This window comes from Acinonyx jubatus, chromosome B4 (genome assembly GCF_027475565.1).
Source record: "Acinonyx jubatus isolate Ajub_Pintada_27869175 chromosome B4, VMU_Ajub_asm_v1.0, whole genome shotgun sequence".
Lineage (NCBI taxonomy): Eukaryota > Metazoa > Chordata > Mammalia > Carnivora > Felidae > Acinonyx > Acinonyx jubatus.
Window position 1 is genome coordinate 55933913 of NC_069387.1, and position 25801 is coordinate 55959713.

The 25801-nt window shown below is 35.8% G+C and overlaps 1 protein-coding gene across 47 annotated transcripts in view; it reads right to left on the reverse strand.

Moving 5' to 3' along the window:
- Positions 1–25801, reverse strand: part of SOX5 (SRY-box transcription factor 5) — a 1008244-nt gene that overhangs the window by 200570 nt on the left and 781873 nt on the right. For 43 of the 47 annotated variants that reach the window (XM_053225987.1, XM_027035741.2, XM_053225993.1 and 40 more), the window contains 3 exons: positions 21731–21817; positions 6715–6887; positions 1363–1431 (listed from right to left, as the gene is read on the reverse strand). In XM_053225987.1, coding sequence (XP_053081962.1) covers positions 1363–1431; positions 6715–6887; positions 21731–21817 — 329 coding nt within the window. The other 4 variants (XM_053226017.1, XM_053226014.1, XM_027035750.2 and 1 more) reach the window with 4 other exon arrangements.

Consider the following 25801-nt stretch of genomic DNA (forward strand, 5'->3'; position numbering starts at 1 on the left):
AAACCACTGAAAAACCACTTGCCAGATATGAACATATATAACATCACATTAGGATTTGCTGCTTGTCATTACAGTGAAGGAAAGCAAAGAATCCTGGCTGGATCATCTCACTGAGGTTTCTCTGTCTCACCAACCTGTGACTAGCTCACTAAAATTTCAGGTGCCCCAAGAACGAGTAAACCCTGATTGCGCTATATAATCCAGGGAAATGAAGTGTACTTGACCCAGTTAGGTAAAATGGGCTAAACTTCGTTGGCAATGAAGTCTAAATGTGATTAAATACAAAAGTGAACTAATGTAGACATGTTTGCTTCTGTCTCTTATGGTATTTAAACTTAATAAAATAAATATGCTGGATTCTCAAAATAGAACTTCAAAAGAATGATAAACTTCTTCTTAATAAAATATGTTGGCATCTCAAGATAGAAGTCCAAGATAATGATGAATCCCTCTTCTCTAACATATGCTTCTAAAGGGTAATGTTACATAGGGTTGGATTCATAGCTCTATGAATCAGATTCCCTTTCTTGCTAGTAATAGCAAGTATGTATTGAGGACCTACTGTGTGCCTTGATACTATGCTGAAATGCTCCACCCATAACTCCATTAAATCCTCATAAATACTCTATGAAATAAGTGCTTTCAGAAAGGAAATTTTCAGAAAGGGAAACAATTTTGTCATAATTCATGCCGCTAGCAAGTGGTGAAGACTGGACATCTCTGACAACTTATTTTTTCTTTTTGTTGGCAATATAGCTGCTTTCTTGTTCTTCATGGATGGCTCCTCACCATCACACGTTTCCATATAAGCAAAATATGCATAGAACATGTCTATATGCACATAGAGTCCTTGCTCTTGGTTCCTCCAGGCAACATGAAGGGTGAAATTCATCACCTTCCCTAACCTCAACCTCTATCGCGTGTGGCTCTTGAGCATACGGTAGAACATACTCTCTGCCACTGCTCTCTAACTAACTTGCCATACCTTTTTGCTTTGCCTCCCCTGCATGTCATTCATTAAGAACACTGATGGGCATGTTAAAGAATAGAGCAAATGAAATCTTTTTAACATATCTCTGCAATAATTTCCTTTCGGTAAAGGATGAAAATGACTGTCTGCTTGCTCAGAATGGAGCTTCCTGACATAGTAGGGCCTGTGATGGCCACCATTTGCAAGATTCTCATGGCACAGGAGGTAACACGGCATGAATTAAGCCAAAAATAATGTTTGTGTTGGAGGTCACTCCAGTAAGGTGATCTAAAAATTAGAAACAGAATATATATATATATATATATATATATATATATATATATATATATATATATTTAATTGGAAGTATGTATGAAATTATGATTTCTGACCTGGATCTGTTGCTGAAGCAAATTGATTTTGTGTTGTTGCTGCAGGAGCTGCTGCTGCTGTCTTGCAATCTGTGGAGAAATTGCACATGAAAAATTTAAAAGTATATTGTTGTCCCAGGGGGAAATTACCAATGTTCTGTTTCTCAAAGTTTGATTTGACACTGATTAAGATGATGAAAATAGATGTGCCTGTGCCTCTACACGGTACCAGCAATTCACTCTTAAGTAAGATCAAACAAGGTATTTAGTCTTCTGGAACAGTTTCTTTTGGCCTAAAACAAATGAGGCCTAGGACACTATGACAGTGATCGAATCCAGTATGAAATGGTAGAGTGTCAAAAATCCCTCTTCCTTCCAGGCAATACATTAAGAGCGTACTGCCTCTGGCATTTTTTAGCTCTTTTCTACAAAAGAAAGTATCACGTCAACAGGGGGTTATTTTCACCTGGGAGTTCAGGGTAGCACAAAATATTGTGTTAGGAGAGGCTGTATGCCTTCGTGAGGTTTTGGTATTTGTTTTTGTTTTTTGGGTTGTTGTTTTTTCATAAATACTGCCCTCATTTCTACCTCCCACAAACCCCTAAACTGCTAAGTCCTCAATGCACTCCATTATGGTTTCTGCTCCCAGTCTTAAGGATTCTGCTCCCACTAAAAAGATTCCTCGTAAAAGTCACCGTTAACGTCATTTTTTAAACTCTAAAGTGTCTTTTGGACCTCGCCTTTTGGCCTTTCATCAAAATTCAACACTGAAGTTTTCTCCCTCGATCTGAACTTTCCTCCCTGACTTCTACGACATCACATTTCCCTGGTTTTGCTCCTGCCTCAGTCTGTTTCTTCATAGTTACCTTCAATCGCCCTGTCCAGCCTTTCAATGCCATAGTTGCATATGGCTCAATGTTAGACTCAATTCTTCCCCCCAGGTGCCAAGTGTTTACAAATTTGTTTCTCTAGACCACACCTTTGTGTTAAGCTTCAGACCCATTTTTCCAATGGCATTCCTAAGAATACTTCATATTCAACAAGTTCAAAACTAAACTCAGGACTTAGCCCTCCATGCAGTCATCTTTGAGTGTTTTCTAAGCCAGGGACTAGCACAATCACCTCCTGTTATTCACTCTTATAACACCTTATACATTTACTTAATACTACATAACATACTATGATTTTATCTTTATCTTATTTTTGTTTTAATTAACATGTTACTGTCAACTAGGTCGAAATCCATAAATACAGTGAGGTGAGGAATCGTGTATATTTTACTCACTGTGCAAAGCCTGGTACAGAAGGAATATTGATGAAGAAAGCATGAATGAATAGATGAGAAGAAAATTTTAAATACTTTATTACATGCTGTCAGGTAGGAAACCTTCTCATGAGAATGTAACTTCTAACTTCATAAAAAGTATCACTCTTTTATAAATAAGCTCTAATTCTTACTCTCATCATGTTATAATGAAGATTGTTTTCATTATAAATGTATGTCCCTTAATCTCTGTATCACAAAGCTAAAAATTCAGGAAAAATTTGACACCTGCAGGGTCCATTACTCTGAGTGAAAGTAAAGAAACTGTATGAGGAACATGGGTCTACCTGGCTGCACAATTAACTTTGTATTTCCCTTAACGGCACTGGTACAAATTATAGTTATTTACGTGCTTTCATTTTATCTTAGGAACAGGGTTTTTAAAAATCAATTTTTTTTCCCCTGAAGAAAGCAGGAAATAAATGGTAGGAAAAGGAGTATCCCTCTTTTACTTAAATCTGGTCCTTTCCTCCCACATATCATTTCAGCTGAAGTTTAAATTTAAATCTTTCTTTCAGCACCTTATGAATTCATCAAGACATTGACCACTTCACACACCCCTCCACACTTCCTCCCATTCCAAGCCACTGCTTTCTCCTTCTGGATAATTATAATAGTCTCCTATTGCTCTTTCTGCTTCTGCCTTTGCTCCCAACAGCCTATTATGTATCAGTATCTGGAGAGATCCTTTTAAAATATAAGTTGTGTCATGTTATTTATCTTTTCAAAACCCTCTCACTCAGAGCAGAAGCCAGTGTCCATATGATGCCTGCAAGACCCTGTATGATTTGGACTCTCTGGTTTCACCTTTTCCTGCTCTTCCCTTTGTACCCACCCCTCCCCTACTCTTGCAACACTGCTCTCCTGTCTCTTGAACACACCAAGGATGCTCTTATCTCCCATGGATATACCTGCCTATGGGCCTTTGCACTTGCTTTCCCCTCCATCTGGAACCCTCTGTCCCTAGATAACTGCACTGCTAACTCCCTCATCTCCTGCAAGTCTCTGCTCAAATGTCACCCTGTCGGTGAGGTCTTCCCTGATCACCCATTTTAAAAGAGCTTCTCTACCCGGTACTCACATCCCTAATTCTCTCCTTTACTTATATCCCCTATCAACATTTACTATATATTACCTGTTTATTTACTATCTTTTCCTAATTAGAACTCAACACATTAGGAATTTTTGTCTGTTTTATTCCTTGCTGTATCCCAGTAACTAGAACAGAACCTGGCATCAAATTGGTGCTCAGTAGTTATTTGTTGAATGAAAGATGTGGAATGGCAGTGGCAGAGTCCAGTGGCAAAGCTGATCAGTAAACAGGTTCATTAGCATCTCTAAGGGCTGTAATGGGAACAGTAGAGTGTACAGAGTAGGGATACCCTACAATGAGTAGGGAGTTTGGAAAGGAGGGTCAGAAAAGGAGTTCTCAAGAGAAGATACACTTAACCTGAATCCTAAGGAGTAAGTATTAAATGTGTTTCAGAGATTTCCCTGTGTCCTAATGAAAAGATAAATGTGATCACAAGCTTGGTGGTTATGCATGCCAGCACTGCATGGTAGAGAAGATATTGGGGAACAAAACAGGCTCTAGAAATCTGACCTGAAGCTTTCACAGGGGATCTTCTCTCAGGCTATGCAGGCATCATTGCTTAGCATCTCTCCAACAGAGGAGAGAAATTCTGGAAGAACCTAATGATTTCTAACATTCCAAGGATAATGTCAGAAAAAGTAAAAAAAATTCTAGAATCTTTTGATGATGTGTGCAGATGGGCCAGAATGTGAAAGAAGAATGAAGAGGACTTTGCTCTCTATTAGTGATCGCTTGGATTTTTCAGGACAAATATGCCCTTAGATCCACCAAAGGAGGGATTCTCTAAAAAGAAATATCCCAGAAACAGTTTCAGAAGCTGTTAGAATTTTCTAGAATTCAGGTGTTTGAAAGTATTGAGAATTGTGAACAAGAAAAGAGTAGTACTTTTCTAGACTGTCAGAGGCAAACATTCTGAACTTTTATCACAAGGGTAATGCAAGAGAAACATGGGCCATATTCAAGAACGGGCCAAATGTATCTTCAAGGAAACTGATGAGGCATTTCATTAAACATGAAAGCATTATCTTTCAAGCAGAGATGAATGACCAAGTAGGGAAGAGTAAACTGAAAGGAGTCTCCTCAAATGTAACCTGAATATTTCTTCTTTCAACTCTGCTAGTTTACATTTTGAAAACTGCTTATGGGGCACCTGGGTGGCAAAGTCAGTTGAGCGTCCGACTTCGGCTCAGGTCATGATCTCACAGTCCATGAGTTCGAGCCCCGTGTCGGGCTCTGTGCTGACAGCTCAGAGCCTGGAGCCTGTTTCAGATTCTGTGTCTCCCTCTCTCTCTGACCCTCCCCCGTTCATGCTCTGTCTCAAAACTAAATAAAATGTTAACATTTTTTTTAATTAAAAAAAAGAAAACTGCTTAGGAAGGGTTTTGCAAGGATGTGTGAAAACACAAACACCCGTAGCTAAATAATGGTCCTCTTCCATTTAGGATGGTGAATGCACTGAGCCCAGAATAGGGGATGGCAAAGGAAGTTAGCCCCAGAAAAGATGTACCATCTCTATATGTAAACTCACCCTAAGACTCCCTTCTTTCTTCCCAACACTACCAATTTTCTTTAGTGAAAGTTCTTGTGTATCGCCTCCATTTTCCTACTATACATTTGTCAATTCTTATGTCTCATTTCTACCACTAAAGCTCCACAGAAGCCACACTCATAAAAGGCCAACAGTGAGAAACTAAATGACAAATCTAGTAGCTTTGTTTTTCTGGAATTGTTCATTTTCCTTTCTCTACCAGCTGTATGCCACTATCTCGCAAGGATCTACCCTTAGTTCCTTTCCATTTTCTCATGATGTCACCACTATTCTAATTTAGGGCTTACAAACCTGTCATCCCCTTCATGAAACACTCTGGCCCCAGATATTCATATGGCTGCCTCTTTTCTGTCAGGGAGATCTGAACTCAACTGCCAGATCCAACCACCCAATCTAAGAAACATTGCCTTGCCATAGCAATCAATATTTATTAAATTACTGTAATGACATTTCATCAAATTACATATCACTGTCTGAAATTATTTTGTTAATTTCTCTTTTTCTTCGTTAATCACTTTTCTCTTTCCACTAGAATTTAGCGGTTTTATCTTTCTGGTTAAGTGATGTAGCCTCAGAAGTTAGCGCAGTGCCTGGCACATGAGAGACACTTGATTACTATCTGTTGAATAAATGAATGAAATTTATCTACTCCAGTGGTTTAATCTACCATCTCTATGTAAATAGTCTAAGAAATTTAGTTGAGCCCTGTTTTCCCAACTGTCAATTGGTATTTCTTACTGTTTTTCACATACCTCTAGTTGGAAAACCAACAGCTCTAATTCAACATGATAAAACCACCTGCTTTTCCGAATTGCCCTCTTCCTGACTTTACCTAGTAACCCCGGCTCAGTAGCTTTCCTCATTCTTTTGCCCACTCAAAAAACTCAACTAATCATAAAATTTCCACCTGTTTATTCTTCCCTTCTCTTTTTTCTGTGGTCATTTAAGTTTAGACTCTTACCTAGTTTAGATTCTCACTCCTTATTGAAGTTATTATAATAGCCTTCTAACTAAACTTCCTGTGCCATAACTAATTTTCTTCACATGTTGAATCCTACTTATCTGCAAAGCTCATACTAAACACCTGTTGAATGAAATCTTTCACAGCGTCCTTGACTAGAAATGTTCTCTTGACTCTCCATGATTCGATCTGGTACTTTTCGCATGACCTATCAGAATTTCACCTTGGTTACAATTACTTCTGTGTTACATAGCACGGAAGTAGCTGATTAAGCTTTTTCAGATCAAAGTTTTTTGTTTGTTTGCTTACTTTGTATTTTGCCTTTTTATTTATTCACGTAGGGTGGGAAGAAAGGCTTTTATTGGTCTTTGTGTGCCTAGGAGAGTGACCTATGAATAGCACGCAAAACAATGCCTCAGGGATTTGTGTCTCAGGCTCTTACTCACCTGTTCTTGTTGCTGTTTGGCCAGCTCCATTTGCTGGCGCTGTTTCTCAATCTGAGATGCAGCCAGTTTCTTCTGCTCATCGTGGGCAGCCAATAGCTGCTCTCGCAGACTGGTCAGTTGATTGATCATACCCATGAGCTGCCTCTCTTTCTCAGCTAGGCTTTCAGGAGTCCCTGAAAATAACATAGCAATAAAATATACAAGAAAAGGGAAATGAGGAGAGAGTGATTTTTCAATGACAATGATTCTCTTGTATAAGAACTATTCTAAATGTAAGGTATATACCTACTATATACCTATATACACAAGCATATACCTACTTTGGATTTTTAACTAAACAGTGAAAAGTAATGGCTAATTCCCCTTTATAAAATATCAGAATGAACAAATATTTTGATTGTTTTTATGTATGATAAGTAATCATCCATAGCTTTTGATTTTACAAGTAAATCAAAAAATGTCTGGGTGAGCATCTACTATTCTAATGTTCTATGCTGGGATCTGACAGAAATAAAAAGAAGCCTAAAGCACAGCTCCCGGTCCTAAGTAGTTTTTTGTTTGTTTCTTTTGTTTTTTAATCAACTTAAAGAGGCAAGACAAAAACATGAACATTTAAGAACCATACTTATTAAGAGATCAAGTTATTATTATCAGCAATACGATTCTCCTTTTCTCAAAAAAGAATCTTAAAGAGTTGGAACCAAGGAATTCTACATGAAAAAGGGGGAAGATATCTATTAGCCAATATAATTTTAGACAGTTTTCTCATCTGCCACTCAGAGGCTTTCTTCAAAAATAGCATATCGTTAGCAGATAAAATATTCAAGATTGAGAATATAAATTTAGGCTATCATGAGGTAATGAAATATGGTGGGAAAACTAAGAGATCATAACATAGCCACCCAAGATTATAGTTAATTCAAGACTTGGAGAAGAAGTCACAGCAGTCATTTAAGAATAAATAACATGCTCTGGATATTTAAAACACGCAATGAATGTTCTTCGACAGGTTAAAATACTGATTTGATGCACCAGAAAAGTGAGCGGTTCACTGAAACAGGAACAATATCACTTTTAGATGTTCTTTTCAAATTCACCAGATAGACAGGACCCCTATGGTAAAGTACTCACAGTAGGAGAGAACATACTTTTTAATTACAATTTTCACTTTAATATAAGACACTAAGCACTAGTTTAATAATGCATTTGCCACCTGTATATGTAATTAGATAGAAGGATCTGTTACAACTCAGTCACCCTTCCCCATCCCACTGTATTTCTCTCTAACAATTTATGCTGAAGATGCCTGTGCCTTTTAGGAAATAGTAGCTATCATTAGTGGCTTATAATTTTCATGTGTCCATTTGGGATGGAAAAAGTTTCTAATGTAATTTAGGGCTAGAGAATAAATATCTAGAAAAGAAATTATGAATGAACAGAAGTCAAGAAGCATGCATTGCATTCCTTATGATTAATACCTAGCATTACTCAGGGCAGGTGCCCAATAAATTGTTGCTAATAATTTATTATACTTCAGATATTTGGGTTCTACTGAACAGCTGAACACTTATTCTAAGAATAACAATATAACTGTTGCAATTAGAATTCTAATAATAAATAATCTAAATATATACTGGGACTTTTTTTAAAGAAAATATTCAAGTGGCGGTAAGATATACATCTTCACATGTCATCAGTAAAGAGAAATACATGGCTACCACATTTCTAGGAATACATACTAGGAAAAGTAATACATAACAGGCCTTGGAATCCTCATTATCTGCAAAGATAATTTCACTTATAATAATCTAGCCCAGGAAATTATAAGAAATTAAGTATTAAAAAGTGTTTTATATGAAATATTAGAAACAATCTCAATGTCAAATGGGAATAATCAAATAATTATGAACACCCAGATCATAGAGTATTTTGCATCCATGAACAAACTTTTTTAGAGAATATTTAATGAGCTTTTTCATGATATAAAGCTAGGTCAGGGGCACTTGGGTGGCTCGGTCAGTTAAGCATCCAACTTCAGTTCAGGTCATGATCACAGTTAGTGGGTTTGAGCCCCGTGTCGGGCTCTGTGCTGATAGCTCAGAGACTGGAGCCTGCTTTGGATTCTGTGTCTCCCTCTCTCTCTGTCCCTCCCCCCCACCTCAAAAATAAAAATAAACATTAAAATAATTTTTAAACTAGGTCAAAAAACTGGGTAACAATAAAACATATGTGAAAAGGCAACCTACTCAATGGGAGAAAATTATGTATCTGATAGAAGGTTATATATCCAAAATAAATAAAGAACTCATACAACTCAACAGCAAACAAAACACTTAACTAAAATCCAATCCAATTAAAAATGGGCAGAGAATATAAACATTTTTCCAAAGAAGACATAGGGAAGGTCAACAGGTACATGAAAAGATGCTCAGCATCACTAATCATCAGGGAAATGCAAATCAAAACTACAGTGAGAGATCATCTCACACCTGATAGAATGGCTGTTATTAAAAAGACAAGAAATAATAAGCGTTGGCAAGGATGTGGAAAAAAGGGGACTCTTGAGCACTGTTGGTGGTAGTGTAGACTGGTGTGACTATTATGGAAAATAGTATGAATGTTTCTCAAAAAATTAAAAGTAGAACTATCATATGATCCAGCAATTCCACTTCTGGGTACTTATGCAAAGAAAATTAACACACTGACTTGAAGAGATATATGAACCCTCACATTTATGGCAATGGTTTTTACAATAGCCATGATATAAAGACAGCCTATGTCCTTTGACAGGTGAGTGGATGAACACACACGCGCACACACACACACACACACACACACACACACACACACACATATACACACACTGGAATATTATTAAGTGATAAAAAATGAATAAAATCTTGTCATGTGTGAAAATATGAATGGAGCTTAAGAGCATTATACTATGTGAACTAATTCAGACAGAGAAAGACAAACACCATATGATCTAACTTATATGTGGTACCTGAAATAAAAAGAGAAACAAGAAACCGATCTCATAAATTTGGAAAACAGATTGGTAGTTGCTAGAGGCACGGGTATGGGGTGAGTGAAATAGGTGAAAGGGGTCAAAATGTACAAAGTTCCAGTTATAAAATAAATAAGTCATGGGGATGTCATGGTGACTATAGCTAATAATACTGTATTGCATATTTGAAAGTTGCTAAGAAAGTAAATCTTAAAAGTCTCATCACAAGCAAACACTTTGGAACTGTGTATAGTGATGGATGTTAACCATACGTACGGTGGTGGTTATTTTGCAATACACACAAATATTGCATCATTACGTTGTACACCTGAAACTAATAGAATATTGTATGTCAACTGTACCTCAATTAAAATAAAGAAAGAAAACATTGTATAAATATCTCAGTGTATGCACATATCTATATTTATAGAAAAAAAAGACTGGAAGAAAATTATATATTAATGGCTATTTCTAGGTGATGGAATTATAAGCCATTTTAATATTTTTATTTTTTAAGAAAATCTTCTACAATTTTATTATTATTTACATACTTAGAAAACATAGAAAAATGTATTTCATGTAAATATGTGGAGATATAACTTAAAAGTCTAAGGTGACATTACCCATTTTCATAAGTGGTGTAATACAATGGGTAAAGAAATATACTTGTTTGTTGATGAGTATAAACAAATATCATTTTGGCATTCAGTATATGAAATATTAACAAAACTCTTTCGTCTTCACTTTGTCAGATTCAATGCTTCTCAGATACACACTGTTTATTTTAAACTCTCTGAGGCTTACAATGGATACTGTCTCAGAGTCAATGAAATATTAAGATTTATGCCTACCCCGAGTTTGTCCTCAGGCCATAGTAACTTATTTTTACATGCAGAACAGGTATCTCTGAGTGTAGATCTCAGGCGTTTTTTTGTGGGTTTTTTTAATGTTTATTTTATTTTTGAGAGAGACAGAGAGAGAGAGAGAGAGAGAGAGAGTGTGCGCAGGGGTGAGACAGAGAGGGAGACACAAAATCTGAAGCAGGCTCTAGGCTCTGAGCTGTTAGCACATGAGCCCGAAACAGGGCTTGAACCCATGACCTGAGCCCAAGTCGGATGCCCAACCGACCCAGCTATCCAGGCACCCTTAGATCTCAGTTTTAAAATTCAGTATGTATAAGGTGAGACTCCATTTTTAAAAAATTTTTAAAAGCATCATTACTCAACATTCTTAGCTAGAAATATTAACATCATCCTCAATTTGCTTCTCAACTACCCATCCTCCTGTATGTATTATATCAACAAATCATAATAATGTTTTCTCAAAATAGCCTGTTTCAGTTTTACTTTTAATTAGTTAAATGTTATTTCTTCAATATTATTATGTTCACATGACTAAATAATCAATAATTATAAAAGGGTATATAGTGAAAGGTCTCCTCTGAATACTGTTCCTTCTAAGGTAACCACAATTACTATTATTATCCTAGTCTTGTAAATGAAGATTTAACCATATACCAGAATATTTCTGCACTAATTTACCGGGGCTGTCATAACAGATGGGGTGGCTTGAACAGAAATTTGTATTTATTGGCTAGAAGTCCAGGACTAAGGTGTCAGCAGGGTTGGTTCCTTCTGAGGGCTGTGAGGGAAGGAGCTGCCCCAGATCTTTCTCTTTGGCTTGTAGATGGCCATCTTCTTCCTGTGTCTTCACATCATCACTCTCTCTGTACATTTCCATGTCCAAATTTCCTTTTCTTTTAAGGACAGCCATCATATTGGATTTAGGTCCACCCTAATGGCCCCATTTTAACTTAAATACCTCTGTACAGACCTTATCTCCAAGTACAGTCACATTCTGAGATACTAGAAGTTAGAGCTCTAACACATGAATTTTTAGAGGGACACAATTTGACCCACACAATTTACTTTACATAAAGGATACCACAGTGTAAATTGCTGCCCTATGGTATGTAGGAAGAGTTCTTGTTCCAGCCTCCCTTCCCCATCTCCACTGACATTTCTCATCAAGTTTTTTATAAACTGTTTTGACAAACTTTCAATAGAACTTCTTTTTTCCCCGCTACAAGTTTATCCTCAAATCTGGTGCCAAAATTACCTTCCTAGAAAAACAAATCTACTCATGTCACTCCTATTTAAACACTTCCACTAGTTCCCTATTGTCTTTGGAATAAAATGTCAACTCATTCTTAAGAGTGAAAAGGTCCTGGGGCACTGGGTGTGGCTCAGTCAGTTAAGCCTTAGACTCTTGATTTCAGCTCAGGTCATGATCTCATGATTCATGGGAATGAGTTCCATGTTGGGCTCCATACTAACAGCACGGAGCCTGCTTAGGATTCTCTCTCCTTCTTCCTCTTCCCCTCTCCCTTGCATATGCTCGTGCATGCTGTCTCTCTCAAAAATAAGTAAACTTAAGAAAAAGATGAATAAGGTCCTTCTAATTATGATCCAACCTTCTCACTTTTGTTTGTGCATCCTAGGTTCTAGCCATAGTGACTTTTGTACCATTACCCACAAAGCCAATACCTTAACCTCAGCCATTCCTTCCCTAACATTAATTCTTCATGTTCCAGATCATATGTCTTGTTCTTTAAGACTCTTATCCTGATTCTCATTGATAACAGTTGTTCCCTTCTTTTGGAATCCACACAGTGGATATCTTTACTATACTACTTAATCATTATATTATAAATCTGATTTTAACATTTGTACCCTAAAGTTAGCAGAGATAGCTGTGATGGCAACAGTTATAAATGACCGACTTTTATGCCCTCATATGCCTGGCGTGTAGAAAATCATCTAAAATTTTAACGAGTAAGTCACTTTGCTTTAAACCACTCTCAGGTTTAGGAATGCCATATAGCCAAGAGAATAAGATGTATTATCTTACATGAGTTACATAGATGTTCTTGTTTTGGTTTAAGAGAGTTGAGCTAAGGAACGTGAGCTTTTGCAAAAGAAGTTTTCTCCACTTTTATAAAAGTACTATGTTCAGATGGTGTAAGCCCTATAGTTTCATCTCTAAATTATCATAATCTTCATAATAATTATCTCCCAGTGGGTGGGGAGGGTCCAATAAGTGGTCTACGAGTATTGGAGAAACTAGTAAGAGTCACAAAATATCCTGGACTTTAAATGTGTGTGTGTGTGTGTGTGCACGTGTGTGCGTGCAAACATCACTGAAAAATCCACAGGGCTCCAAAACAAAAAGAGAAACTACTGTTTCTTCACTTAGATTAAGATTTGTAAGAGTCATACAAGTATATAACACAATGGGGACACAAATCCTGTATCTATGAGTTCATGTTTGTGTGTCATTGATAGTAACTTATTTTCATGTTTTATTTCTTTGCACTCTAATGTGTTTTATCTATGCTAGTCCTGCTTCGATTCCCTTAGAATGAAGGATCACTGATGTAAGAGGCAAAAAAAAAATTCTGTTTCAGTTCTTCTTACTGCCTCGTAACTACAGACATGGTAATCATTTGACTCATTGCTATAGTGCTTTAGGTTCCACAGAAGTACAGGTCAGAACATTCCTTAATGTAATGTGACACAAGTCATGAAGGAGGGGAACCAGATCGTCACCCCCCTCTCAGTAAGAGATATCACTATCCATATATTGCTCTATTCTTTTGTCTGCCTCATTTTCCATATCTAACTCACTGGAATCCCATCAACCCTAGAACATATAAATTAGCCCATGAATCTTTATTTCCAGTACAACCTCTTGCTCCAGGCCATCAGTATTTCTCACCTTCACTACTGCAATAGTTTTCTAACCATTCTACCTGCTTCCACTTCTTCTCCTATGAAAGGCTATTCTCCAAGCAAAAGTTCAGTGATCCATTTAGAAAGGTAAGCCAGATCATGTCACAGAGCTGTATAAAAACATTTCATCACTTTATACTCCATATAAAATAAAATCCAAACTCTTTACCCTTAAAAAGCCCTGAATGCTCTAGCTCTTACCTTCTTTGGCAACATCTCTTCCATTTCTCTTTTACAAAAATGCTTCAGTCACATGGCCTTCTTCGAGTGCCTCCAATACCAACACACAAAGTTGCTCCCACCTTAGGATCTTTGCACTCCAATTGTTTCCCATGGAAAACTCTGCTCCTAGATTAAGATTTCTCAGTCTTGGCACTGATGATATTTCGGACTAGACCATTCTTTTTCTGGGGAGCTGTGTGGTATAGCATGTCTGGCTAGATGCTAGTAGCACTTCCCACCTAGTTATAACAACCAAAAATGTCTCCAGACAGTGCCAAATTTCCCCTGGTAGAGAACCACTTCAAATGACAGACTTTTCTCTTTCATTCATTTTGCACGTACCCACAGAGCTCCTTCAATGCCCTTCAATGCCCCTATTCTAGGTGTTGGGGACACTACAGTGTCTACACCAGAAAAAAATGTCTGCTTCAGAGATCTGACATTTAAATGGAAAAGATAATAAACAAATAAACTCAGATCCAACCAGAAGTAATTTAAATGCCAACTTCTCAGACTGCCTACCCCAAACACTGAAATTAAGGAAGACACCATCTCACTTTCCATCACATCACTTAATTTTTATTCTGTTCATAGTAGTTACTACCATAGGTTGAATTGTATTGATATAGTTCTTTATTTATTGAATCTTCCATAGAGAATAAGCTTTAAGACAGCAGAATACTAGTTTGTTTTGTTCAATGCTGGATACTCAGAATATATAGAGTAATGTCTACCACAACATAGACATCTTATAACAACTTCTTAAATGAATAAAGCAAAGTTCATAAGAAAAGAGAAAAATCCTTGATTGACTGATAATGTACAACTCTATGCACAAGGAAAACCCTCATCAGGATTACTCAAAATAAAAATGGTCTTGAATACGTTTGAACTAATAAGAAAAAAATCTGTGGAAGCTGATATTTCTCCAATATTGTTTTCTTCCACTCAAATGAAATGGACATATGGTTTGAAATAAAATGATCAAACTCAAAGTAAATTGCTAGGAGTTATTATCCAAATACAGTAAATGTAAGAGTAAACTCACTCAAGAAGAAGGGAAAGGGCCTAGAATTTTGACACTAAAAATAAACTGGGGATTATTGTTTCTTCCTTCAAAAAACTTACCAGAAATGTAATTCTTTGTTTCAAAGTATAGTCAATTTTTGCCAGATTTTTTTTCCTTTAATAATTGGTGCTTCTTAGATTATCAGTGTTATAACTTGGACAGGATTTTACTTGGTTTAATTTTTTTAATGTTAATATTGTTGCTTTCAACTGGTATTGTACTTGAAGGATCTAAAAACCATTTGTTGTCCTGCCTTTAAAATTTCTGTCTAATGAAAGAGCCTCTACTATACTATACGCTTTAGAAGGGTAGAAATCTGTCTACTCTACTTGCTATCATTATATCTCCAAAACATAGCACGTGACAAGACAGATAGGAATATCTGTTGAATGACCTAAAAATATAATGAATAAAAACTAACTTAAGTTAGTCTAAATTTACAACTAAAGCTTCTTTCAGTGGTGCTCTTATTGAACAAGAGAGAAAAGGCACACTCCTTCATCAAAGGTATTAGTGGCATCATTCCAATTCATTAAAGGAGTATTTGTTACGTGATCCAACTTATAAACATCTATGAATTGGTCTTTTTCATCAAGAACAAGTTTAATCAAACTTTGATAAAGTTTATCTACATACACTTTGCTGCTATGTAGATAACTGAGAGGTTAGATTCAATTAAAATTATACAAGGAATACCATTATTTATTATATGACAGAATAAACTGATTCTATTATACACTGTTAATACTATAAATAGTCTTAATTTATAGATTTCTATAACTGTTTTGAAAAAACAGTGTTTTGAGTGTGTGTGTGTGTGTGTGTGTGTGTGTTTTGTTTTGTTTTTGTTTCTGTTTTGTTTTGTTTTGTTTTGTTTTTTTGCTGCTTCAATATCTTAAAAAGTAGGCTTTGGCTTGGATTTAAATATTCTACTATAGAAAGCTTTCAGTTTTAAAGGCAACTGACATAAGAGTGAAATGGAACACTTGACAAGTAGCTATGATCTTTACTGTTCTTATCCTATGTTGGATGTTTTGCTACCGAGATATGACATAAACAAGATGTGTGCGTCATCATTTTTGTAGTGAAAGCAAGCATTGTTCTTATTTCTTTGTAATTCCATACTATTGATTACAAATATTTACCTTCTGAGATTGTAATTTTACAAACTTTCCCTATGATTATCCCATCCACTTACTTGGATATTATATAAAAAATGTAAAAAAAATGTTTTTTAAATCACATCCAACTTGCCACATTACAGACTTTAACATAGCCAATAAAAATATTTTCAAAACATGGCATTTATAAATTGTCATTCATTCATCAAGTGCAAACTGGATCCCTAAGTTTGGACTAATGGTAAGCTAGGTAGTACACAAGGGCAAGGTAAATGCATAAATAGGCTAACAATACAAAACAGCTGTGTGGGCTGGGGACTGAACTGAGCTGAGAACAGCATCACTGCATCTGAGGGTGCTGCATCCAGCTGTGTGGGGGCTGGAAAGGTTTTCAAGTTTTAAAGGATTTTAGAGGTCATCCATGCCAACTTTACTGAAGAGAGACCATCCAGCCTCATGCAAAGAACACCAGCTTCGAAGACAGGCAGGAATAGGGTCACATCTTGACTCTGTCACAGTTAAAGTATGTGGTTTTGGATAAGTGATATCTCTTTCTCTCTCTCTCCCTCTCTCTGCGAGTCTCAATTTATTCCTATGTAAACTAGGAATGAAATGTCTCTGTCATTTTGTAAGGAATAATGTTTACAGTGTGCCTGTATATAGATGGGCATGTAATCAATAGTAATCTGCAACTGTTTTTAAATGAGCAGATAAGGCAATAAACCAAAAGAGTTAAACTGATTTCCACAAGTTCTTGGAACAATCAGGGCAACATTATACCAACTTTTTGGCTACACTATGCTTCCCCAGTTAAGAGAAATGGTCGTTTGAAAAGAGGAAAAGTTTCTGGATTAATTCCATCATTTAATAATCTGGCTGGTGTAAACTTTGGAGTCCATATCTATAAGAAAAAAATAATGTTCTTAAAATTATCTTAATTTTAGAATCTTCACTTCCATTGCACAAATGAATCTTTATTAAGTGAATGAATGTTATTTTTAAATGAGAGAAAAAAAAGGTTGAGGAAATCATATTTTTATTTTCAAATATAGAATCCAGATTAAATATGTAAGAATATCTGTTTAAAACATGTATTATTAAGTACCTGCTTTGAAAGATATGTAAAACTTCCTAAGACAGAAATCAAGGAGATCCAGTGTCTGACCGTTCTCTTCCCATTGTTGGCTATGTTTACACACTGGCATAAAGACTCTGGCATTCTGGGGCAGAGCAAGTCAGTGATGTGCAGAAAACATGAAGTCACTTTTTCTTTTACGGACATTGCCAAATTTATTTCAGAAACTTATATGCTGCACAGCACTAGTCTTTCTTCGTTTCTTACAAAGTGGTTTTTACAAAAAGGGAAAACATTACTCATAAGCAACTACAGAGGAACTATAAAACAAGCTCACTAGATTAAAACCATTAAATATTTACTTTATTTAGAAGTGCATGACTATATGTTATGTGCCTTCTTTATGGCTCACTCTTGCATGGAACAAATTTCAGATACAACAGTTCCCTTAATAATATTTCCAACCCTTTTATAAAAATGTACAGATATATTTTTTAGCTGAATGTACAAATGACATAAGTCACCAAGTTACTTAGCAAAGCATGCAATTCTTAAATAGTTTTTTTTTGGTTTTAAAAGAATGGGTTTAAAACAACTTTCAAAGTGATACAAACCCTTACATGTCTAAATACTGGCATTATAGTTTCCATGTTTCAAATTTACAAACTCTAAGGATCTCTTTATTTATTACCTGGGATCTGATTCCTTTCCAACACCTGCTTGGTCACAAATTGTCTAACGTTATTTAAACAGAATTATGTCTTTCAAGCCACATACTGAATCCACCTATCTCTTTTATCTCCAAATGTGATGTCACCTAACAGAGGATCTACTTTAACCCACGTGTTGCATCTAAAAATTATGTATTTATCATGAGTTCTAAGAGACCAAAATATTGCTGAATGGCTTATTTCCTTGAATCTATTACTGGCATTCTAGAGCTGTCTGGTGTTTGCCTTTATGTCCCATCTTCTAGAAAGAACAAAATTATAGCTTTCAAAAGAGCCAATTTTTTATTATACCAACTGCAGCTGGCATTTTTCGTAATACAGGATACAACACTTTGCCAGCCAAATTAATGCATTCTGAGCAGGGTGAGAAAGGGTCTAACCAGGGATACCAATGGGAAAGAAACCGGGCTTTAACGAATTCTTCATACAAGGCTGGTGGAGAAACTGATTTGGGCTTATCTGAGTGACCTAGCCAGAAAAACCTCTCAAACACTGCCCTGCTCTTATAACTTCACCAAGAAAGAACTATTTGAGAGCATTTTGCATGCAGATTTTTTTGGTTGCAATTCTACAAAAAAAAAAAAATTAAGTCTGTAACATACAAATCCTGCAATGACTTTATTGAAAACCAAATGCTCTGTTTAGATTAGTCAAAGCTGCCCTGGATCCCCAGATACTGTCCTCAGGTGAAGTGCCAATGCATTGACCTTCAGTGTAATGGAATTTCATGCTAGCTAAAACAACGCGTGACACTCGTGGTTGCCAACGGGAGTGCAAACGCTGTTTTTCTTTTTTTTTCCTCTTCTCAGCAACTACAAGGCTATAGGAGATATTCCTTCACCTTTCTCACCACTGTTACTCTGTGCTTCTGCTACAGATAACAACAACAAAAAAACCATAAGCTGACCAGCCACACTATATCAATGACTGGAGAAGAAATAAGTCATTTTTTCAGGCAGCTAATCAATTTATATACATACATTGTTAGCCAAGCTTTTTTTTTTTTTTTGTCAAACTGTTTTGTTCTGCAAAACTGGATCTAGTGTCCTTGTTGTATGTTTTTTAGAGGATTGTTTCTAATGTAACTTTAAAACCTAATCACTTCACATTTCCAAAGTACCAGACCATAAAAATGGAATAAATTCTAACAGGCAAAATAACCTAACATGGAAAATAATTTCATGCTCTTAGAAGTGGGTGACCTTTACTAACCCGCATTGTTTCTTGAAGAATGATATTGACTTTAAGTGGGTATGACAACTATTTATTGATAGCTAAAATATCCAAACCAAATGCTATTTATTTCTCTTATTTTTAGAAGTTTATCATTTTAACTTTTTAAATAGTAATAGCAAGAAACACTTCTTTGAACTTTGCCAAGCTGTAATATTAATCTTTGTCCAAACGCTCTGAAAGAATTCACGTGCAGCAACTTGAAGGTTAGCATTTAGGAACGGAGCTCTGTCCTCATCTGGCTATAATTTTAGATATTCAAGAATGGGCGCACATGTGCATGCAGACACACACACACACACTCATTTACTCACACATTTTCTGCAACTATTAAAAGTTAAATGGGGTGCCTGGGGGTCTCAGTCGGTTAAACATCCAATTTCAGCTCAGGTCATGATCTCGCGGTTTGTAGGATGGAGCCCCACATTGGGCTCTGTGCTGACAGCTCAGAGCTCAGAGCCTGCTTCAGATTTTGCATCTCCCTCTCTCACTGCCCCTCTCCTGTTCATGGTCTGTCTGTCTGTCTGTCTGTCTGTCTCTCTCTCAAAAACAAACATTAAAATTTTTTACAAAGTTAAATCAAAACTGACCAGTGTAAACAGAGGAGAAAAGTTTCAATCCACAAGACTTGGTAAATACTGTAAAGGCTGTAAATGTCCTAACATATGCAAGATTTTATCAAATATATTATTCAAAATTATCATTCATAAATCATCTAATAATTGAATATGTGCATATTTCAGATTTAAAAAAGCTCACCCTTATTCTTCCCTATCCCAACCCAAAACAGTGTGCACGTACATGAGACTTACACCTTTATTTGCTTCATTAAAAAAAAAAATGCTGCAAACAGCAAAGCCATTGTTCTCCCATAACTTCTGAGGTGGCATGAAAACCACATTCCTGGGCATGGCATAATCAGAGTGTCTGACCCCCCAAACACCATTAAGTCAAATTCATTTACCCCCAGAGGGCTATACACTATTGTATCCTTTCCACTTTCTAGCCACCTACGAACAATGGATAGTAATTGCAACTGTCACGGGCAGTCAGTAGGAAAAGTAAGCCAGCGCTATTTTCCCAGTTTTCTGCCAAACCTATCCAAGCACCTAATAACCATGCCCCCCAACAGAAGAAAGGTCTACAGTTGCTTTTAAAATGCATCGGAAAACAGCTTTTTGAACAGAACACAGGACAATAACCAAACTTATGCTCTGAATGCGAAGCTTTAAAACACTCAAAATTAAAGACGGAAACTTCTTTTGACTGAACCGCAGCTTCCTGAACCAAGCCCACAGGCAAGCCTGGAAGAATAGCTGAGCTGCTTTTCTCTAAGCTTATCATCACTGCTGTGGCTGCTTTTAAGTTCGACTTGTGAAGAAAACTAGGGAGGGAAAAATGTTTGTCCTCCAATGGAATGAGATCACAAGGCTTGGAACAGGCGGTCTTCTCTGCTATATATGCTCAGTTATCACCTCAGTCAGAGGAGAATAAAGAACCTTGGAGAACACATTCTACGTCTCAGGTGTAAATGGGTTAAAAGCCAACATAATAATATAAAGGATCTGTGGCCTAGGAAAAGAAATTCCTCTGTTCTGTTTAAACTCTGTCTTCAAGCTCTTTAAGGCATATTAATTGCTATCTGTTTGAATTTGATTCCATGATAGATTTTGGTTACTGATTTTGTTGATTAGCACTCATTCATTCTCTCACCACCAAGTCATACTTGATCATAACCTGAATATATTTAAACTTCAAATACAATGGATAAGAAGTGAAACACTCAGTCAAACATTTTCTGGAAGTTTCAAAATGCTGAGATGCTAGTGTCCTGCCTTTCTGCGGGATGCTGCGAGGTCATAGAGCCATAAGAAAGACAATTGCCTTTTTCATTGGGAGAACACGTGCACATACATACATATGCAAAAAAGTTATTTATACACATATTTCTACATGTATATTAATATAAATCTGGTGATATTTAAATATATATTCAGCTGCTACAAAAAACCATATAGTGTAATATATAACTAAATATTTTAATATTGATGAATAAGTATTTTTTTCTCAAGATTAATCCTTTAGAACTCAGAATCAAGTGTGCTACTGGCAACAGACAGAAAACCATAGATTGCCTACCATGCTCTGAGAAAACACACTTTGAAATTAACTGAAATGATCATTTAACTATTTTTATATGGGAAATTAAGTCCTTTCCCACTGCTATTAGTAAAAGTTTATTAAGATATGAATATTCAGTATCATCTGAGGTTCATCTAGACTTTTTCTTAGTTGTGTTCAATGTCTGATTCAAATAAAAACAAACAAAAAAATGTTGCTCTTGTTAGTACAATACAACCTTTTATTAAGCTTTCTCCATTCACCATGTCTAGTTTTAAACGTAAATTATGTACCTTCACACTTCTAACAGTAGAATATATACACTCATCTCATCATATGCAGTTTTTAACCCTGATATAAATACATTCCTACTGACAAGGTGAATCATTTAATTTTTTTTTAATGATGAAAACCAAAGCCTTTTGAAGATACAGGGGTTTAGTCTGTTAACATAGCATCCCATTTATCAATAAAGCACAAAGAGAAAGTCAGAGTCCTGACACGTCCACGTTCAAGCTAGGGAAAAGAAACACCAAAGACAGAATGCATGAGGCAGAAGAAGGAGCAGCACTTTTCACTGTTAATGTTTCTAAACATAAACTTCATTTCAGTACATTTTGGATCAAAATAATTGTCAATATGTTACCTTTTATTTCACCAAAGTTCCCTGATCCCATTGCAAGAAGTTTGTCTTTCCAGTCCTTTGAGAGTAGCTTTTCAATACTGGGGGTTTCTAAGGAAAGGAAAAAAAAAATGTAAGCAAATCAACATGACTGTCTTTACAATGCAGCTCATTAAAAGTCTATCTGCTAAAAATAAGGCCATCCCTATCTGGGCCCCAGTTCATAATGACTTCATCAACAAACTGATAACAGGGGGGAAAAAAAAGAATGTGTTTTGTCACCTGCTGTTTCAAAATCATTAGCTTTTTCCTCTTGCGGAACAAAGCCCTACTAATTCTTTATGACAATGGGTACATATAAACCTGCAGTTCATTGTTTTTCAATTTGGTGAACAAATTCCTGCTATAATAGATGCTTGTCAATTTCAGGGTGTTAGTCTGCAGTCAAAAAATAATTATGTTGATAAAATGCAGGGGGAAAAAAGGCAAAGAATTAGCTCTTAAATCTGCTACATGTAATTATATCCCTCTGTGTGTTTACAATTACATCCACTTTATAATATGTGTTTAACATCGTATGGTGGTAAGCACACTGTGGAAAGATTTGCCAGTACCATGAACATTAAAAAAAAAAAAAAGTTCGTACAAAAGAAGCTTTACAAAGATTGCAAAATCTACCAAAGTGAGTAATGCTTACAATGGAAACCTATTATTTGCTTATTTCAGATTTGTATCACATTCTTTGAAAATGCCCACTGTTGAGACAGGGCGCATATATTTTAAAGAGCAAGGTTATGCTTTAGTCCGTTTTTTTGTATCTATATAGCACATGGTTTTTGACCTCTTCTTTTGTGTTGAATTTTAATGTATAAGTAAACATAAATGCTAATAAAACTCCCAAACATTAAACTCAATTCCAAACAATGTAATTGTATATTCTTGTCAGCATTTAGATGGGTACACAATTACAATGGCTTTCAATCCCACGATTAGCACTGCATTCAGTTAGAAAATGGAGTGTACTAAAAGATAAGTGTCCCAGTATGCTCCATCTAAATAACAATACCCACACTTATTATCTAGATCTAAGACATACACTGCCATTCTCCACATTGGTGTTTATGTGTATTTGTGCTTGTTCAGACATTTGTTTACCCCCTACTAGGAGCATAAAGGGAGTACATGTTAACTTATCAAAGGGACCGTCTGGCCTAGAGACCATAAGATTATTAGAAACTGGTTCATTTTCCCCACAGTAAAATGCATTTTAAGGCATCATCATCATCTTTGGCTAATGCTATCTACTTTTCTCAGGCCCCCATCTTACAGCCATTGATTGTCAGAGTCACAAGGCCTGTGTGGAGTTTTCAACAAAGTGGAAGTGAAATTTCCTTGGAAAAACTGACAATATTGAATGCTTTTATTTATTTATTTATTTATTTATTTATTTATTTATTTGCTTTTCTCAGATGTCAAAAGCTTATGGAAAATAAAATAGTGAAAAGCTCTGAGTGAGTCACTGTTTTACATAGCCTATAGTCTATACATATGGTGAAAACTATATATATGAAAAAATATACATAGACACACACATAAACACACCTACCACAACTACTGTGTACACATTTGTTATGGAATTTACTATGGAATGTGCAAAATGCATTTCTTCCTTTGTAACAAAATATCTCCATTTCTTACATTTAAGGAAGAAAGATCCTATAAAATTTACTTTTACTTTTTCTTAAAATATCCCTATTTCTGTACCATATTGTTTTGAAAATGATAATGACAATTCTGAGTAATAAAGTGGATTAAATCTCTACTGTAATCAATATTTCTATTCATTGAGGCCTTCAAACTAACTTTAAAATACTTCTGCAAGGATTTCCAATGTTTCTACATTCCCAGTAAACACTTCATGAGTGAAATCATTTTTTAAACCTTATCAGAGTAGGTCAGACAAACACCACTGTTTCTTTTTTTCCAGCACTCCACAAAAATTCTTGAGTAGCATGTAAACAGGGCACAGCCAATACGGTATTTGCAATAGAGTACTGTCAGTCATTAAAAGCTAACAAACCTTTGCAAAGCAGGAATGCAGCAATAGAAATCCATTGTGCGCTAACAATAGGCCCCTGAACCTCCCGGCACCAAAAGCAGACCATTTTACTTTTAAGGCTATTGTCTGCAAAGTCCATGACAAAGCTTTTCCCCTGCAGCTAGACAAAATATTCACTGTAGTGTGCTCAGAAAGAAACAGAAGTCTTCTGTCTAAGTTGCAGAGTTAAAGTAACAGCCGCCAGATTTCTGAAACCTGCAGAACATTCCTAGCCTCTTTATTAACTTACATAAAGATATAAGGCTCCTATACAGAGCCACTTTTTTTTTCAAGTACCTTACTTTAAATGTACACTACAGAAAAATGAATAACTTCTTTAAGACCAAGTAATTTGAAAGATGTAAAATCAGAACATATCTAACTCTGAGTTTTCATGCCTGTGGATGAATAAAGTCACTAATATTTGCAATCTGGATGAGGCATATACTTTAAATTCAGATTCAATAAACATTTATTGAGCAGCCTATGTGCCAGGAACTATGTTAGATGCTTTTACCTGTCTGCATTGTCTCATTTAATCATAGCTGATACCTGAAGACTCAGATTGTGTTATTATATCCATCATACAGGTTAAAAAAAAAAAGCAAAAAGAAGAAAAGGACTTGTCTGAGGTTTCACGGAATGTAATAGGCAGAGTTGTTTTGAAGCAAGGTGTGTGTGTGTGTGTGTGTGTGTGTGTGTGTGTGCGCGCGCGCCTTGCCTACAAATTCCTGACTCTCTTGTCAACAATGAAATGATAATGATAGCTACTATTTTGAGGGATAAGTGCTAAGCGGTGTACCAGGTCCTTTACATGTGGTATCTCAAACTTCTCATAATAATCTTCTGAATTAGATATTTCCCTAAGCTTTGGTTTCTTAAGTGGTAAACAATGCACCGATATCTAATTCAGAAGATTATTATGAGAAGTTGCCTATATGGAGCTAAGTTCAACTTACTGGATCTCAAAGTCAGGGGGACCAAAAGCATATCATTTCACCCACTTCACCTCTCTATCTAAACTACTATGAAATAAAGAGCTTTAAGCAAGTCCACATCAAGTATTCCTCCAACTACTACTGTTCTAATTTGTCTCCATTGGTAGTTCATGAAGAAGCAGTAAGAAATGATTTCACAATGGATGGTAACAATGATGGTTAATGATGATTTCACAATGGTAATAAATGAATACAAAGGATGCACAGGTACCAATGGATGAATTTCCCTGAAGATGGTAAAGAATCCATAGGACACACATGACTAGAACTGTAAGATGCCAAATGGCAAAATCCCAATATTTATAATACACCTGTTCATTAAATGTGTGAATGTGATTAAAGTGAAATTTGACACAATTATGTAAGTGCTGCTTCAGTATTTATGGACTAAAAAGATAGTAGCTATCTACTAAATATTCAATTTTCTAATGTAAGATGTTATTTTTATAAGTACATGTGGAATTGCATTTTATCCTATGAGTATGTATAGTATGTTTGAGGACATAGTTATTTCCCAAAGTTCAAATACTGGATTATCCATTATTTTCACATTAAGATATGCCATAGCTTTCCTTCAAGCACCTGTAACAATTCTCCTGAGAGTTGCTTTGCTCAAACATTAAAGTATCACAATTGCCGTCAAAAATAAAAACTAGTGTTTCCTATATTAAAATAAGTATAAGAGATAATAGTAGTTCTTATTATTTGCATAGCATTTCAGTTTATATAATGTTGTCAGATACCACAATGTTGTCAATGGTATGCATTATTATTATATCCATTTTGCAGATGAGAAAACTAAGGTTCAGAAAGATGCTTTTCCCAGCAGCACCTAGGCAGAAAGTAGAACAGATGGAATACAAAACCAGAGCCTCTTAATTCAGGGATCTGTTTCTTTGGGGGAAAGATAAATATGTGCATATCTTAAAATAAAACATAGAATAAATGGTAAGAAACAAGTGATAAGATAAATTACAAGGAAATGACAGATATCCTTAC